General features: G+C 42.2%; 1 protein-coding gene across 1 annotated transcript; it reads right to left on the bottom strand.

The window, feature by feature from the left end:
• Positions 1-5,728: 5,728 nt before the first annotated feature.
• Positions 5,729-13,547, bottom strand: LOC4326477 (E3 ubiquitin-protein ligase IPI1-like). The gene is made up of 9 exons (XM_015766666.3): positions 13,370-13,547; positions 13,146-13,292; positions 12,762-12,850; positions 12,203-12,631; positions 8,376-8,563; positions 7,878-7,936; positions 7,401-7,429; positions 6,909-7,305; positions 5,729-6,478 (listed from the first exon to the last, which is right to left on the bottom strand). The coding sequence occupies exons 1-9, from the start codon at positions 13,438-13,440 to the stop codon at positions 6,019-6,021; spliced, it is 1,869 nt and encodes a 622-aa protein (XP_015622152.1). The 5' UTR covers positions 13,441-13,547; the 3' UTR covers positions 5,729-6,018.
• Positions 13,548-17,357: the final 3,810 nt, after the last annotated feature.

The raw sequence follows: 17,357 nt of genomic DNA, 5'->3' as shown, positions 1-17,357 counted from the left end.
CACTGTTTGACCACTCGTCTTATTCAAAAAATTTGTGCAAATATAAAAATCGAAAAGTTGTGCTTAAAGTACTTTGGATAATAAAGCAAGTCACAAAAAAATAAATAATAATTCAAAATTTTTTTTGAATAAGACGAGTAATCAAAGAGTGCAAACAAAAACTCAAAATCCCTTATATTATGGGACGGAGGGAGTAGTAATTAATTTCGCAATTTAAAGTTGTTTGTACTAATTTGAGTAATTTAAAATGTGGAGGATAACATTTTATTTTATGTTAGAGGTTTGATACGATGGCCGATAGTACTAAAGGGACTGAAGATAAGGGTTTAGGGGAGCAAGAGCAGTCCCTTGCTGTTGTGGTTGCTCCGGAACCAACGGTCCCACCAGAAAATAGTTCCGACAGCGACGTAGCTCACGAAGAATATGAGTACTCGTCGCCAAGCGATCCTTGTCCAAGCCCAAGCCTTGAAGAGAAGGGAAAAGGGCGACGGTGAAGAAGGCGACAAGGACTACATTCCCCCTAAAGAAGGGGTAAGTAAACTTAATATGTAAACTGTTCACCGTGATAACTATTAGCCCGAGCTAATTCGAAACTTTTATGTATACCTTCTCGTAGGAAACGGCGCCACGGCGATCAAAACGGCAGCCGAAGAAAAAAGTTCCGTTGCAAATTGACGAGGTACCAGCTAACACAACCGGCTCGAAGAAAAGCGAATGGTCAGCTAAGGCGAAGAAAAGGAAGGGCGAGAGAAGCGTGAATAGAAAGGATGAAGGGTTCCATGTTGTTACCCATGTTTCGCCAAAAGGAGAGCTGCTCGCCCTTGAGACAGCACGTGCAAAATTCAGTTCACGGTGTGGTATAATAGTAAGGGAAAAGATCCCCATTACAGTCATGGACTAGGATCATGTATCGAATGGGAATAAGGAAGTCCTATGGAAAGAGTTGAAGAAAATCTTCCAGTTCCCGGATGGATCAGAGGCAGCAGTGAGGAATTGTGCACTGCAAACAATGGCCAAGTCTTGGCGTGGTTGGAAAACCACCTTGAACATGAAATTTGTGAAGATGGGACGCACACCGTTTTCGATGTATGCCAACATAACCCCGAATCAGCGGGACGACTTTCTAACGTTGAAGAACTCCTCGGAAGAAATTCAAAGGAGCCAAAAGTATGCAGAGTTGGTCAAGAAGAACAAATTTCCTCATCGCTTAGGCTCCGCAGGATACGCACCAAAGGTGGAGCGGTGGACAAAAGAGGAGGAGGAAATGAGGAAGAAGGGGCAATCGGTACCAATGGAGGAATGGACACAGAGATCAAGTAACTGGGTAAGAGCTAGAACTCCTAAAATCACGGATGAAGGAAAAGTATCGTTTGAAGATCCGGAGCTGCAGAGCGTTGCCAATAAAATGGAGAATTTATCAAGTTCACAGAAGAAAGGATTTTTCAAGCCTAAGAGGAAGAAAGATGTGCTAAGTACGGCGCTGGGTACTCCTGAGCATGGGGGAAGGGTTCGAGGTGTGTCGAGCAAGATGAGTTGGAAGGAAGGGTTCAAACATGACCCCCACAAGAAGCGTGAAGCGTACAAGGATAAACTTAGAGATAAAGGGGCTGTAGAGTTTGAAAGGCAAATGATGGATTTCTGCGTCAAGCACATGATTTTGCCTCGCCCCGAAACCAAAGAACCTGAGCCAGATTACCCCTTCGATGACCTCAAGGAGAATACACCCTGCAGATTGCACGTTCCCATTGGACGCTCCGGGAAAACTCTTGAGGCCGCTACAGCCATTGCTATCCCTGGGAGAACATACAACGAAGATTTCATACCCGATGCGTATGCCAAGGTGCAGCCGCAAGTGGTCCACGAAGGGTTTGAGTCCTACGACATTGACTTCCCGACTACAGATGGTGTATCCGTACTTGGGGTTGCGGTCGATCTTGTAATTCTCTGGCACAAGAATGACATATCCTTTGGATTGGGCACTGACGCCACGCAAAAACCTGTGGTGCCAAAACTGGGGTTGGGAAAACCTCCGAGACCTTCTAAGAGGAAGGTGACTGATAAGGCGGAGGAACCCGAGATGCAAAAGAAAAATCATGTGCCGGAAGTGCCATCGGAGATTGCAGTGCCTGAGGCAGCCATGGAGATTCCAGTGCCGGAAGTGCCCATGGAGATTACAGTGGCAGAACCAGAGGTGCAATTTGTGGCATCAGTCGGGTCAGAAATAGAAGAAGTACCAGGATTGGAATGGGACGGTACAGAGCCAGAAATATTTGAAGACCATTCTCCTGCGAAAGACCCCGAGGTGCAAGAGACCACGGTCCCTGAGAAGGCCTCTACCAGTTCTGAGGTGTCTAGAGTGTTTAGGAGCCACGACTCCAAGTCCAAAGATGAGAACAAGGAGAAGTTCATGGTAACCGTCTTCAGAGGGGGTAAGGAACATGCCAAGCTCAGAGATGATGACCCCTATAAGGCCGCTGAACTAGTCGGGCCAACATACTTCGCAACCGATGATTGCGCGGCTGAGTACGAACATGGGAAAGCACTCTTGCTGGAATGGGCACTGAACAAAGGACTATGGGAGATGAAAAGGTTACATACCTTCTACATGCAGGCCAGCAAGAAAGGCTTGGGCAATATAACAGCCCGATCACCGGCAGATTGTTTCGGCGAAGAAGGTTACGTATGGCTAGATTTCTCAGATCTCCACGCCATATATCGTCGGGATAAGATGGACGTCAACTACGTCGGTGTTTGGTGCATGTGAATATGAGTTTTAATTAATTATATGAAAAATATGTACAATACAAATCCATGTGATTGTTACTAACAAACTTCTATAGGATGCAATACATGGATGCTAAGAAGACAAAAGAACCTATCGGCTTCTTGGATCCAACTCGGATTTGCCAAACACAACATACCGTGAGGCTAGCACCAGGGTCAGACCAGCTGAAGGGCAAGACTCCAAAAGAGATAGCTGAATACAAAAAGGGCTTGCACAAGGAGAAATTGATTACTGTTGCACAGTACATTGGACGAGCCTTCTTGCACTTTCAAAATAAGAGAGTCGTCATGGCCGCTTATAATTTTAAGTAAGTTGGGTACATTTATCTTCTGCACATATGTCTAATTTTAGCTGGTACTAACTAAATATGTTGTTGTTAATATGTAGCGATCTTTATATCTGTTTACTCATCCACCCTAAAGATGGAACCGTAGTAGTCTTGGACCCTATCGATTACAAACACCAGTCATACAAAGAATTTCTAACAATCTTACAATTACTGTAAGTGATTATGACTCCTGCATTTTTATATGAATGTATTATAAATAAATATCTTCCTTAATGTGAAACGGTACGACATCCATACAGTGCGTACCAGTACTACAAGTTCAAGGGTGGAGAACAGACCCGAACAAGGGAGAAGCTGCTAGTACGTACCTATTGGCCGGTAATACTCCACTCACTTAATGTATACCGATTGTTTCACTAATTGCAAATTTTAACTATCTTTTATGATATGTCCTGAAGTGTCACAAGCAACCACGAGAGACGGTCCTTTGCGGGTATTACGCTTGCGAATTCCTTAGAGTTAATGGGAGATATAGGACTAACGCGGAGGATGTAAGTCTCTATACTATGTGCTAGACAGCTTCATATATTTATGATACTAATATATTGTTTATCTTCAATGTATGCAGTTGCCAAGATTAGAATGTCGAACAAGCTTTGACGATACATGCATTAAAAATGTCCAGCGTGATCTGTGCCACTTCATCCACTATGATTGCTGTCATGTGAAAGGAGATTTCTTCAACCCAGAGGGTGCCCTAGCCACAAGTGACGAATTCAAGGATCTTCGGGAGTGGAACAGTGCTATAACATAATGTATTAACTAGATGGCGTATTTGAAGTGATAATATAAAAACATATTGTAATATATATATATTGGCAACAAATGTAATATATGTACATTTATGAGTACCAAATGCTTGATAATCTTCCAATATATGTACATAATAATCTACCTGCAAGAATTTCTATTAAATAATTTAAAAGTAATTTACGGGCAAATTATTATTAAATTTCAATATTTTCTACCTATCTTCGCAGGCGGAAGTTTTTTTTTTTTGCAGGCGATCGATTCCTATTTTCGCAGGCGGACTGGACTAGCCAATGTCCGCCTGCGAAAACTATCTTCACAGGTGGACCCGCCTGCGAAGATCGGCGATCTTCATAATCGTTGGCTTACAGGCGGACGGCCGCCCGCCTGCGAAGATCGGCGATCTTCATAATCGTTGGCTTACAGGCGGACGGCCACCCGCCTGCGAAGATCGGCGATCTTCATAATCGTTGGCTTACAGGCGGACGGCCGCCCTGCCTGCGAAGACCCTTTTTGATCGCTTGCGATAATGCTTTTCCTAGTATTGCGTAAAAACACGGGCCGCCCCAAGCCAGGATAAACACGTAGACGGAGCATGCGAGCACCGCCAACTCGATCCGTTGCCATGCACGTACGCGCGCCGTGGCGAAGCCAACCGATCTCGGGCGCCACCGTGGCGAGATGTGCCGCGGACTTCCTCAACATTGAGCGCCAACTAAGCCATTCCAGTAAGCACAGGAAAGCAAACTGCAACGACGAACTAACCTTTTATATACGTGGTCTTAGCGATCTAAAAGCAAATACTGAAAAATAAACTTCGATAAAAAACTTTAAAATTATCTTCAAATTTAAAGTTAAAAATTTAAATTTTGGCTGACAAATATAAACCCCGTCGTAACAACACAAGCCACTAACCCGTGGTCGTGAATGCAAATGTCACAATCAAGTAGACTTCTGTTTTATTGGTTCCAGCATACTTCTATACACTACTCCTTCCTCTCTAAAATATACTAATAATTTCTATACTGTTTTAGCAGTAATAAAAGATCGAGCACGATATCTCTCGTTAAATCAGGACTAACACTACAAATAGTGATAGAAATGCTTATATTTTAAAAGTACGAGTTATGCAGGTTTTGAATATATTTCTCCCACCCAAAAAGAAACTTTAAATTTAATTAGTTCTTTCGGGTCAAATTTCTTTGAAAAAAAGGTTTCAAATTTAAATTTTGGTGAAAGCTTGGAGTTTTAATAGGATGTTATAGGAAACGGTAGAGATGAAATGAATGCTGAATATAGGTGAAGTTCGTTCTGAGGTATTTGAGTTTGAACTCAAACTTGGAATCTGAACGTACAAAGCTTTGGTCATTGCCTATGGATATCTTTGGACGGTACGCACATAAATAATAGGGAACAAATCCAATTTTGCCAAAAAAGATATGAAGCCCATATGCCCTCATTTGTTTGTTGCACGCGGTCTAAAAATGCTATGAAAATTATGAAAAAGAAAAGACATTATATTACTGTACACCATATCCATCCACAAAATGCACATAAATTCGAATTCGACCTAAGAATATAGAAATAAATAATAATAAATCCTGAAAATAAGTCTACGATGAATCTAACACTTGGCTGCGAATTGAAATTACCCTGGCGAAAAAGAGGGGTAACCGCCGCAGGGCTGAAGTAATAGGGGTAGCACGTACCGCGGCTTCCAAAGTCGATTGCTTGGGTGCAATACTATCCACATCCTGCAACCAATACCACCCACCACATCGAGACATATATACTGAAAAATGCACAATGCAGCAAAATCAAGCAAACGATAAACACGCGACAACTTTAAAGAAGCCCCAACATGGCTTGGAATATGTACTATGATGCTTCACCGAACCGAATTCCACATAAACACCCAAGCTGAAACGTTTTTCCTCCTTGGGTAGTTTGGGTTTGCGTTCTTGGTGTTCTTTTTTCACCTGCCTGCATATTTGTCTCGGGAGTCTAATTACCACGCAAACACAGGACGACATACAACCGGTGTCTTCACCCTACTTTCTTACAGCCAAACAGGGGTTTTTTCCAGGTTCTTATATTTAACTTTGTTGGTTCAGGCGACGGTCGGGGGGCTAAGCTACATCCGAGGGATGTGCATCTGTCGGTACGACGAGTTGTCCGCTGGTGGCGGTGGAGGCGGCGGTGGCGACCTCCCGGCGCCGATCCATTGACCAAATAGCCTCCTACCGGGGGCAGCTGAATGATCCGTCACGCCATGGGATTGCGGCGTGCTGCCCCACCAGTTTGCTTCAGAATCTACGGGCATTAGCGGGTAAGGGGCGAAGCGGTCCCTCTCCCAGGCATAGAACTGGTTGCCTCCGGCATCCTCCGTCTCCATTGAATTAGGGCCAGTTGGAGCCTGCGGGAACAGGGTAAAGTTCATGCTGTCTTGGACAGCCTGCACGGCAGTCCTACGCTGCGGCGCAGCATACAGGCTGGACGAATTCTGCTGATATTGTTCGTTGATGTTACCATGCGGCCTCATGAATTGTGGTGCCATAGGAGGAACACTTGGAATTCTAGACCTTGATCCAGATCTGTGAAACCAAAAACACACGAGTCTTAGGCGTTAAGATATATCGTACAATAATAAACAAAAAGGCAGGTACTGAACCATGCATAGGTGTAACTATTTTTCCAATAGCCACAGCAGAGCTTTGGCAATGTAACTACCATATAATCATAATGCAGAAAAGATTAAAAAAAATCATCATTCTTCTAGGTTTTTTTTGTCAACATTTAGTCCAAAGGAACTTAATTCTGTTTGCATACAATATTCACTAAAGAATAAGTCAATGAGATACCTTTTGTTTATAACACCTGAAATATCAAATTTAGCTACAATTGTCACAGGCTACCAGAGAAATTTTATCTTAGAACTGTAGGCATTTTCTCTGGATAGAGGCAGCATGCAAGTCTTACTGAAGGAAGCAGTCAATTCATAACTTAGAAAGAAATGAAACTTACCCATTTCCATAAACTGAGGGGAGAGATCCTCGCTGTTGGCTATCACTATCAAGGCCCCCAACCCTCATTGGTACCACAGGGATTGCCATCTGCTCAGCTACACCATTATTGCTGTTGGGTTGAGAATAGGAGTTGGGCAGGTGCGTCCAGTGGTTATGATGGAAATCAATGGGATGCACTGTAGCCAATGGTCGACCATCTGATGGCCCAGGTAGGGGGTTCCAGTGATCATGATAGGTGGTGCCATCCATAGTTCTTTCAGTGACATGGGAACTTGATGATGATGCCGATGATTGAAGAGGCTGAAAGTAAGCGATATATGGGCCTGGAGGAGTTGCCCCAGGTGCTGATACAGGCAAATGCTCAGAAGTGAAGTTCTGTCCCATGAAATCATGAACTGCATTTGTAAAATACAAGAATGTTCACTTAACAAATCTAGTAAGGTATACGTGAGGAAGTATATCAGTAATTCTAATTTAAACAAGAACTTACAGGTTACGGGTGGTGCTGACTCTCCTTCACTGGAAAAGAGTAGAAGCAACATGAGTAAACAGCACAATAACTGATATATCAACTCTATCATACAAAGCAGGAATCATCATTGTAATGAGGCAGTGAGGAGCGGTGGAGCACACATTATTGACATCTCTAAGCCATAACTTGTGGGCATATTATGAACACTTAAAGAGGCAGTGAGGAGCACACATTATGTTATAGTTGGAAACAGTGGCATGGTTATAATTGAGCTTTACACAAATGACGTAATCCACTTTCATTACAAGCAGGAAGGGACGACATTGCATGGAAGTTTCTAGGACTGCAGTAAGTTTCAAAAGAAAGGAATGAAGATAATGGTAACAATTTTAGTTATAACTACCCATTGAAGGTCATAAGATTGTGATCAATTATTCATTTACTGTAAAAAAACGGAAATAACAATAAATCAAAAGTTTGGAGGGTAGAACATACTCAAATACAGATGGAAGTTGGGCTAAGCGGCCAATAGGACACCATTGGAAGCGGAATGGCTGCACAAATAGCCATAACACATCATCATTAATTAGGATGTGCTGTGTAAAATAGTGATACAAAATAAGGATTGGAAACATAACATGGGCTAGACTAGAAATAACATTTAACTAAACCCATGATATCTGCTGTAATTTCAACTAAAAACAGAATGCACACAGTGCAATAATTGTGATTAAATCATCAGCTTTTCATATCTAAGATAGTCTTCAAACTTCAATAAAACTAAGCTTATAAAAGAGAGGCAAAACACGCCAGTTATCTCCAAAAACAAAAGGTGAACTACTGAAGACAGATCAAGCATCTATTACTTTACAATCCGTTATGCAGGGTAAATCATATTGAAAAGAAGGTATAAGAAATAGAGCAAAAAAAAGTAGCAGCAGATAAGGTAAATATAGGAAGGGAAGCAAACTGAAAAAAAATTATTGCCCTTACCAAAAAGACACTCCTTGATGTCTCTGGTTGATTAGCATCATAAAAGTCTTCATCATGACCCCAATCATCATTACTTACATCCTGTGATGGACGCGAACCATTTGCATAGAGCCAATTCCCCCTCTCAATTTGGCGACAGTTGGGGCATTGCATAACTCCTTTGGCATTAAATGCTGAACCAATGCAATCTGATGAAATGTATAGGCAGCATTAAAATCAATAAAGAGCAATACAAATGCATAATTTTATTGTACAGAACAAGAAAGCTCAACTGTGACAATATAACAAACACAGGACACTATGAAGCATAAAATTGTGTTTTCAGCCTCACATGCAAGGATATTTTTATACAGCTGCTATCAACATATATTTAAACTGCCATACATCTTTTGTAACAGTGTATTTTGATCAGACCACAGAGCTCCTTGGTGTAAAGCTATAAACTGAATCTATTATTATTGCAGGCACATTAATTACGATGACAAAATGGATAGGAACATATCATAGGCAACCGAACTAGTGTGCACTCAGCTCAATGCTGAACATTTGCTACCAAATCAACATGAAACATTCTAAAACAATTTTTTGATGTAGTACTAGCAGTATATATTGATTAGTGATTACTAACTTCCTCTCTGGATTAGTGTTAGGAAATTTAGACGATGGGACCAAATCGTTAGGACATATTACCAAAAGATATGAAGTAAAAGGGAATTGGAAAAGGTGAAACAAGTACAGAACTAATACTTACTTCTATCTATTTTTAAATATACGATATTTTAGACATGATGTTTGACCATTTGTCTGATTCAAAATTTTATTTCTAACTAGGAAAAATACAAGTCATGCTTAAAATACCTTTGATGATAAAACAAATCACAACAAGACAAATGATACTCCCTCCTTTCCATATTATAAGTTGCTTTGACTTTTTTAAGGTCAAACTTCTTGAAAATTTGACCAAGTTTATTGAAAAATATAGCAGCATTTATAGCACCAAATTAGTTTTATTAAATCTAACATTTAATATATTTTGATAGTTTCTTTGTTTTATGCTGAAAATATTGATATATTTTTCTTAAACTTGGTCAAAGCTAATGAAGTTTGACTTTGGAAAAAGTCAAAACGACTTATAATATGAAACGCATGCAGTATTTACATAACTTTTTTAATAAGATGAATGGTCAAAGTCATGTCCAAAAGTCAACAACAGCATATATTTAATCAAAAAGTCCATTTTACTCCCTCAAACTATTTCCCAGGAGCAATTACCCCCTAAATTATTTCTCGGCTCATTTTACACAGCCAAAGTATTGAAAACAATTCACTTTACTCCCTAACAGTATTTCTCTTTTTTGTTTCACCCCATATAAGTTGTATTTTCACTGGAATTTGGTAGGATGGTGATAGATATATTACAACTTATGTCTCAACATTTTCATTTTTTTCTAAATGTTTACCTAGACTGAAAGCACCTAGGATTGATTTGAATATCGAGATTATAAAGTTCATGCAAACAGTTATGCAAATGGTGTCATCCATGACTCTACAAAATTGTAGTTGAAAATATAGCTTATATAAAAAGAAACAAAAAAAAGGAGAAATGCTATTAGGGGGTGTAAAATGAGCTTAAAAATAGTTTATGGGATTAAATGATCCGACGAAATAGTTTGAGGGAGTAAAATAGACTTCTTTCATATTTAAACGCAGAGGTAGTATGAATGAATTTAATGCCCCTCGTCCAAAATGGCTGTTGTTTTAGCTCCACACATACAAAAGCAAAAAAAAAAAAAAAAAAGCAAAAACACACATTTACATAGTTTGCTCCTATGTAGCCATATATATAATATAATACTCAACCAACAAGCATTCAATGGGGACACTTACGAAACAAAACCAGCTCACACTAGACATTTAGATTTAAATTCACAGTCATCAGCTCGGACTACTAAGCAATCAATCACATGATACAATATGATTGGCGTATTAGGACAAGTCATTGGTGCATTGTACAAAGGGAGGCACAACAGTGCCCACAGGTTGATCTGTCCAGGTGAACAGTAGCATTTTGTTAATTGCTAATAAGCTAGTACACTACCTAATGACAAAATTCTTAATATGCTGGACATCAATTGCTATGTTACAATCAGAAAGGAGATCATTTTTGGCAGTGGCACAAATTATGTCAGGAAAGGACCATAAGAAGGATGAAGTGAACAAAACACACAAAAAATTGTGAAATATCAATGAGACATAGGATGGAAAATAATCAAATGCCAATTTGGGAATGGAAGATCCTCAATTTCTCTCCTATCTAGTTCATTATTTTTTAAAAAAAGCAAATAGTTTGATACAGATGACAAGAAACTTATAAAGAACACAAAATGGCACAACTGTGTAAACCAAATATAGACACAGTACATCCAAATAACATCAGGCTCATCATAATATCAAGAACCAGACTTCAGCATGTCCAGGAAAAATGCAGTAGTGATCAATAACAAAATCACCATCAAATAGCTGTATTTTTTCCCAACACATCAAATCGCATTTAGGTGATAGATTATCGTACATTTTTCCTTGATTATATATATCACATATTCCTACTACATTGCAAAGTTAAACATGTTTGGTCCAGCTCTCAAGAAAAATCTTCAAACTTCCAGCCATTAAGTTTGCCCAAATTCATTTTTAAGAAAATTTAACATTGTAAAAAAAAGTTGTATGTACCTACCAAATCCCTTAGTCCAATTTGTAAAAAAGATCTATCAAGAACCTACCAAACCACAACTACCAGCAAACTGACACATGCATAGCTTTCTAATATCTATATAGCTTACAAAAAGGTTACCCTTGGCACCAAAGTATGCACATAAGTAAATGAACATCAAGTGCCCTAACGATCACACAAGTATATAAAAAACATAAACATATTCCTGTAAGTGCACTGAACTTCATAATCTCCGGCTTCTATCATCAAGATACCAATTCTCCCCATAAGTCTGATCCTATGCAAAAACACAAAAGAGAAATGGAGGTACCAAGTTCCAACACAATATCGAAGCACAATGAAAAGTTTCAAATCGACATATAATTACACCAAGCTCATCACCAGTCCGAAACAGTGAAGATACGACAAAAGTGACAACTTATGCTTTTCTTGCAACATGGGAACCCTTTGGAACAGCTTCACCACTAAGTGCTGCCAAATAGCAGGATTCTATACCTGCTTATGAGTAAGCAAAAGATGATATTGCACTGAAGCAAGCTGCCAAAGGGGGCTGCAGCATTCATATTATTCAATTCAACAACGAAAGGTGCAATGTTTCTCCTTAGGACACATAATTCTTGTAGTGAAGCACATAGAACATATACTTGCACAAAGATTGCAGAATATGGTGCGGAATGCACTAAATCCCATCCCAAAATCTCCTTTTCCAAATTACAAACCTTAATTACAAAATCGAGCATATACTGGCCATATAACTTCCATAAATCCCAAGAGTACGCAACTCAAATACAGAAATTCTTATATTTTCTAAAGAGTAAATCTTATGAAGTTACCATATTTGAAATATGTGGTCGAATCATTACGTACACACACACTGATCATCTCCCCGAACCTAATCCATTCCCAAAATTCCACCTTTCCGAATTGTAATACCGGTAATAGAAGAATCCCTAATTACCCCTTTCCAAGAATTCACGACCATTGTTTCATCCACTAAATTTCTAACGCCCCAAGAAACAAGAAACGTCGCTTTATAACAACTCTTATTATTATGAAGAAGAAGCGGGGGGAGATCTCGAGGCAGAAAGCCACTCACCGAGGTGGAACTCGTGGCCGCACTGCAGCCTCGCCGTGGACCTGTCCCCGCCGCCGGCGACCACCGCGTCGAGGCAGATCGAGCACGGGACCACCGCCGCGGCGCTCTCCCCGCTGTCGTCGTCGTCGGCGGTGTCGCCCCCCGCCCCCGCCCCCGCGGCCCTCGCCCCGCCTCCTCCTCCTCCCCCCTCCCTCCCGACGGCCGACGCCGGCTCCTCCTCCTCCTCGGCGCCCATCCCGGCTGCGCTCGCGGCGTTCCCCACCACTCCCCGCCCCGCGGATCCCTCCCGGTAGAGCGCGAACGGGGTGCCCCCGACGAAGAACACGCGCCCACCTGCGCCTGCGCCTCGCCTCCCCGGAGCTCCGATCTCGCGCGCGGGCGCGGCAACCGTCTCGTTCCCACCAACGGCGACGGACTCCTGCTGGCTATCTGCTCCGTGTCCGTCCACCAGAAATATTAGGCAAAAATAATACTAGACGAGAATAAAAAAGGAAAAGGAAAGAAAAAGAAAAAGAAAACGGCAGGAAATAAAAAGTTGGGGTTTTTTTCGTCGGGGTACCTGGGGGAATGTTTATTTGCAGCACCATGCCCTGCCCGTTTTCCCTTACAGTCCCTGGCAGTATAGAATTTGGATTGGGCAAGCCCAACCTATGGTTGTAAAAAAGAAAAAAAAAAGGAAGGCTGATTTAGATAAACCATAATTTTCATTCGTCCTAAAATATAGCAGTATTTGAGTGGATGGGACACATCCTAATACTGTGAATCTGGACAAACACATGTCCAGATTCGTAGTAGCAGAAAGTGTCCCATCCACTCAAAGGTTATAATATTTTCGGGCGGATAGAGTACACATTTGTGGATCTAACACTTTTGAGCTTAAAGGTTGCAGAAGACTCTAGATCTAGGGTGAATCGCAAAATGAATAGATCTGGAATGAACTTACACATAGCCGGTTATCGGAGATTCTGATTTGAGTATAACCACTATAGATCTGCTGTTGTTGGTATGCCGCTGAGGAGGAGGCGCCGTCGTGACTCGAGGGCTTTCATCCATTCGATGGAAGTTGCCTGTGTGGGTCGCCGACGATGACCTGAGAGTTGAGCTATGTTCAAAAGGGGCACCTCCGGGGATTGAGAATAACGGCAAGGCATAGAGAGATCTGCTTACCGTTGTAAGGTGGTAGGTGGCGACGGATAGCACTGGCAACGGCCCGGAGAGTGGCGGATGCAGTAAGCCATCAAAACGTAGCCTGAGAGATCGAGGAATCACCGAGAGAAGGGACAGCGTAACGCTAGAGAAGAAATGTGAAGGCTTAGTCGGAGTGGGCAAGGTACTATGTGGTGAGAGTCTTATTTATAGCGACGACATTCATAAAAAAAAAGTGTGACTGCTATTGAAACTAATGCTAGGAAAAAGTGAGAAAAATATAAAAGTAATTACAATCATCGGATTCATAGATATTTATGATATATTCTTTGTTTTACAATGTTAGAAAACAATTATCAATATTTAATAGTGCGATAATCAATTGCCGTACAACTTATGCGAAAATTGATACAACGCACAAAGTTAACACAATAACATTACTACTATTCAATGTCAAAGAATACTAATAATCATTTACTACTATGACTTTAGTAATCGTTTTTATTTACTTGAATTTGTACTCCCTCCGTCCAAAAAAAAAATCCCAGGGGCGGAGCCACGTGTGGGGCAACCTGGGCTTGGGCCCCACACATGGCAAAAATTTTCAATGGAGAAACACTAAAATTTACATAGAATCTGCACAAAAAATTTATAGCTATATGGTTCAGCTCTACTCTTGCTAAAATGCTGCCTCCGCCCCTGAAGAATCCAATACTGGGTTTGAGGTTTGAATCTAGATAGTGTATGTGCAGAACCTAACTAAGATTGTTTTTTTTATAGAGGAAGTATTATTTTAGAATTGTTAAAAATTAGAATAAGAGTTAGGGTAGTGAAAAAAAGAGAGACGATATGCTTAATGTCGAATTACCAAAATTTGCATCCCGTATGTTTTAATTATGTTTGTGATGTGAATTTCAATATATCAATATGAAGATAATATGTCCCAGTTAGAAAATCAACAGAACAAGTAGGTTAACATTGGAAAAATCGAATTCCTTTATATTTTTCCCCTTTTGGTTTTTTAGCATCACGAGAGGAACGACCCCTGCCAACCACCAAAGGTAAATCTGAACCGTTCAGGGTCCAAACCCGACGACGCTTTTTGATACCTTCATCTCTTTGTGTAGCGTAAGCTGTTCGCAGTGTGAGCTCACACTCTCCGTCCAGGGATGCCGTGGCGTGGCAGGGTCCCTCTCCAGCTCAGCACCCACGCGCCCCGCGCCGCACGCCGCGTGTATGACATGCGGGGCCCCCCTGCCGCAGCCAGCTCGCTCGGCGAGGGTGCCACACCAGGTGTATGACATGCGGGGCCCACGCGTCGACTCGTGGGGTTGCCTCGGTGCTGTGCGGTGCGGTGCGGTGCGGTTGGGTTTTGCTTTTGTGAGTTTCTGACGCGAGGAGGAGGAGATGCCGTGACGACCTCGCGATTTCCTCTTTTTTGGTTTAAAAAGGCCCTTTTCAGTTTCGAAAACTGGGTGCAGCAAATCTTTTACTACTTTTCTTTTCTTTTCACGGTGATGACGCCAAGAAACGAGGTTTGCATTTTGCCTGGATGGCTGTGGCCCACGGCACGGGACTCCTTTTCTTCTTTTTTTTTTCTTCTTGTTTTACCTTGTTTGGAGGAGGCTGAACCCAATTTCTGTTGATGACCACAGGGCCCATCTGCTACGGTGGAAAGTGATTACGCGAGGAGGCGTCCTCCAAAGGGCGCCTAACCGAGCGGCGCGGTGTGCTTACGTTGGGCGGCGAAACACCTGGCAGGTGCCACCGCCCCGCGCGGCGCACCTGCACACACCGCCCGCGAGGCGAGGCTGCTGCTGTGGCTGCAGGGGTATGACGTACGGGGTTTCATCCGGTCTCTAGTGGGGTGGAGCGGAGCGCTGATGTGCGACAAAGGGAGGGAGGTGTGCGAGACGGATGGCGATGTGGGTGGCTGCCGCTTTTGCCCAGGTTGACTCTGGGCGAGAGAGAACCGAGGTCGGGTCGGGTGGGGTAACGCGCGCCGCGCCGCGACGCGGGGGGCTGGCGGTTGGGGGTTGAGACTTGAGAGAGAGAGAGTCGGTGGATTGTGGGCCTCCGCTCATTGGGCTCACCAACTCCTTTCATATTCCCGACGTGGGCCGTGTGATGGGCTGCGAAGGAGCGATATAGTGAATTTTTTTCATTTTTAAATTTTTATTTTTTTAATATTTACATAAATATTATACCATCCAAAATATTTACAGAAATGGCCCCTGTCGTCCAAGTGGAGGACAGCAAGGTGTATGCATTTTTCACTGAGGTCCCTTGCCACTCTCTGCAAGGGCTAAAGGGGGCAAATGCAATTTTCGCCCTGCCAAAATTGTATTTTTCTAGTTTTTATTTTCCTCTTGTCATCCCTCACGTCACCCTACTTCTGTAAATTTTTTTTGTCGATACAATATTTCTGTAAATATTAAAAAATAAAATTTTAAAATGGAAAAAATTCGTGATATAGTCAGCTCCGTCTCAGCTGGCAGGACAGACCGGCCATTTTTCAAAAAAAAAATTAAAATAAAGTCTACATCATCAAGTATAGGTCGAGTTTCATTTATATCCCTCAATCGAGAAACCAGGTATAGATCATCCCCTCAACTATTAAAACCAGTATAAATCGAATCCCTTTGTGGTTTGGATGGTGGTTTTATCCTCGTGCTCCTTGGAGTAGTGTTGCTTCAGCGAGCACAAAAGGGTCACCACTGAACGCGCTGATGAAGCCTAGAGGGGGGGGGTGAATAGGTTGTCCCTAAAAACTTAAAAACAAATCGCAGCGGTAAAATTCAAGCAGACCCGGAACTTCCTGGTAAGGAACTTCGGAACTTCCAGCTTGCCTGGCCCGGAACTTCCGGTGTTCTAAGACAGGAACTTTCGGTAACAGAACAGAGATGAAATTCAAATTTTGAAATAGGAGACTAAGCCAATCTTCACAAGATGGTGCACAGGTATTCTAAGCAGAGGATATATCACAGAATCATCCACAGAAACATCACAGAAAGAGACAAGAGCGATTTTTTCCCAAAGTTCGGATCTTGCGATCCTACTCTCCGTTGAGGAGCTCCAAAGAGCTGGGTCTCGATTAACCCCTTGCCTCACTTGTGCAAAAACCCCAGAGAAAATCCACAGCCTTCAACCCCAAACACCCCTAGGAAAATTTCTAGAATTGAGTGACCACTAAGATCCAACTTAACCTACTTCTAGAAATCCACCACAAGTGTGGTTGCTCTACTTGGAAAGTCTCTAGAAGCTCAGCACAAGAACTTCACTAACTTACTTCGTTCCCTTTCGGAGGAGAGGAAATCCTTCACAAACTTACCCGGTACATCCACAATATGCAACGGATTCTCGCGGGCGACACCTAACCATCTAGGAGATCATTTCCAAGAGTAATAAGCACCAAGATGACAGCCCACGAGATATTCCAAGTGCTCACCCAAGATCCTAGGCTTCACACCTCTCCAAATCTTCTTCTCTCCCTCTCAATCTCTCTATCTCACAAGAATTAGGCTCTAGATTGAGTGGAGAAGGCAAGAAACACTTGGGAGAGGCTAGCAACAGTTTTAGGTTTGAAAAGTGAAAGTGGAATAGCCAAGGAACGAGCTGGAAACGAGCTGAATATGTATAACGGCTAGGTGACGTCATCTAGCCATTAGTCACAATTTTGAACTGGAAACTAGACAGGAAGTTCCGGACCTGGAAGACAGGAACTTCCGGACTACACTTAGGAAAAACTTTTTCACAAGACCGGAACTTCCAGACCTGGAAGACAGGAAGTTCCGGAGTTGCACTTTTGGACAAATGGAGTATATGCAAAAATGACTCCTAGGGAAACTTGACACTTGGTTCACACTAAGAGCACTTGACATATCTCAGAGCATCACCTGGAACCCCTCTTAATAGTACGGTTTTTTCTAAAAACCCGATTCCAAAAGATAAACTATCCTATGCACTTCTCGAGTTCCGGTCCGCTTTGATTTTGTACTTTTGGGGGGTC

Source organism: Oryza sativa, chromosome 1, assembly GCF_034140825.1.
Source record: "Oryza sativa Japonica Group chromosome 1, ASM3414082v1".
Lineage (NCBI taxonomy): Eukaryota > Viridiplantae > Streptophyta > Magnoliopsida > Poales > Poaceae > Oryza > Oryza sativa.
Note: the sequence above shows the minus strand (reverse complement) of the source record. Positions and strands in the feature narration are given on the sequence as shown.

Bases quoted from the DNA above. Each gene is read 5' to 3' on its own strand.
- LOC4326477 (XM_015766666.3), bottom strand. From the start codon at position 13,440: ATGGCTTACTGCATCCGCCACTCTCCGGGCCGTTGCCAGTGCTATCCG. The intron at 12,851-13,145 runs GTAAGTTCATTC...TTACAACCATAG, and splicing joins TCTCCGATAACCGGCTATGT to GTTGGGCTTGCCCAATCCAA. The intron at 7,430-7,877 runs GTATGTTCTACC...ACTCTTTTCCAG, and splicing joins CAACTTCCATCTGTATTTGA to TGAAGGAGAGTCAGCACCAC.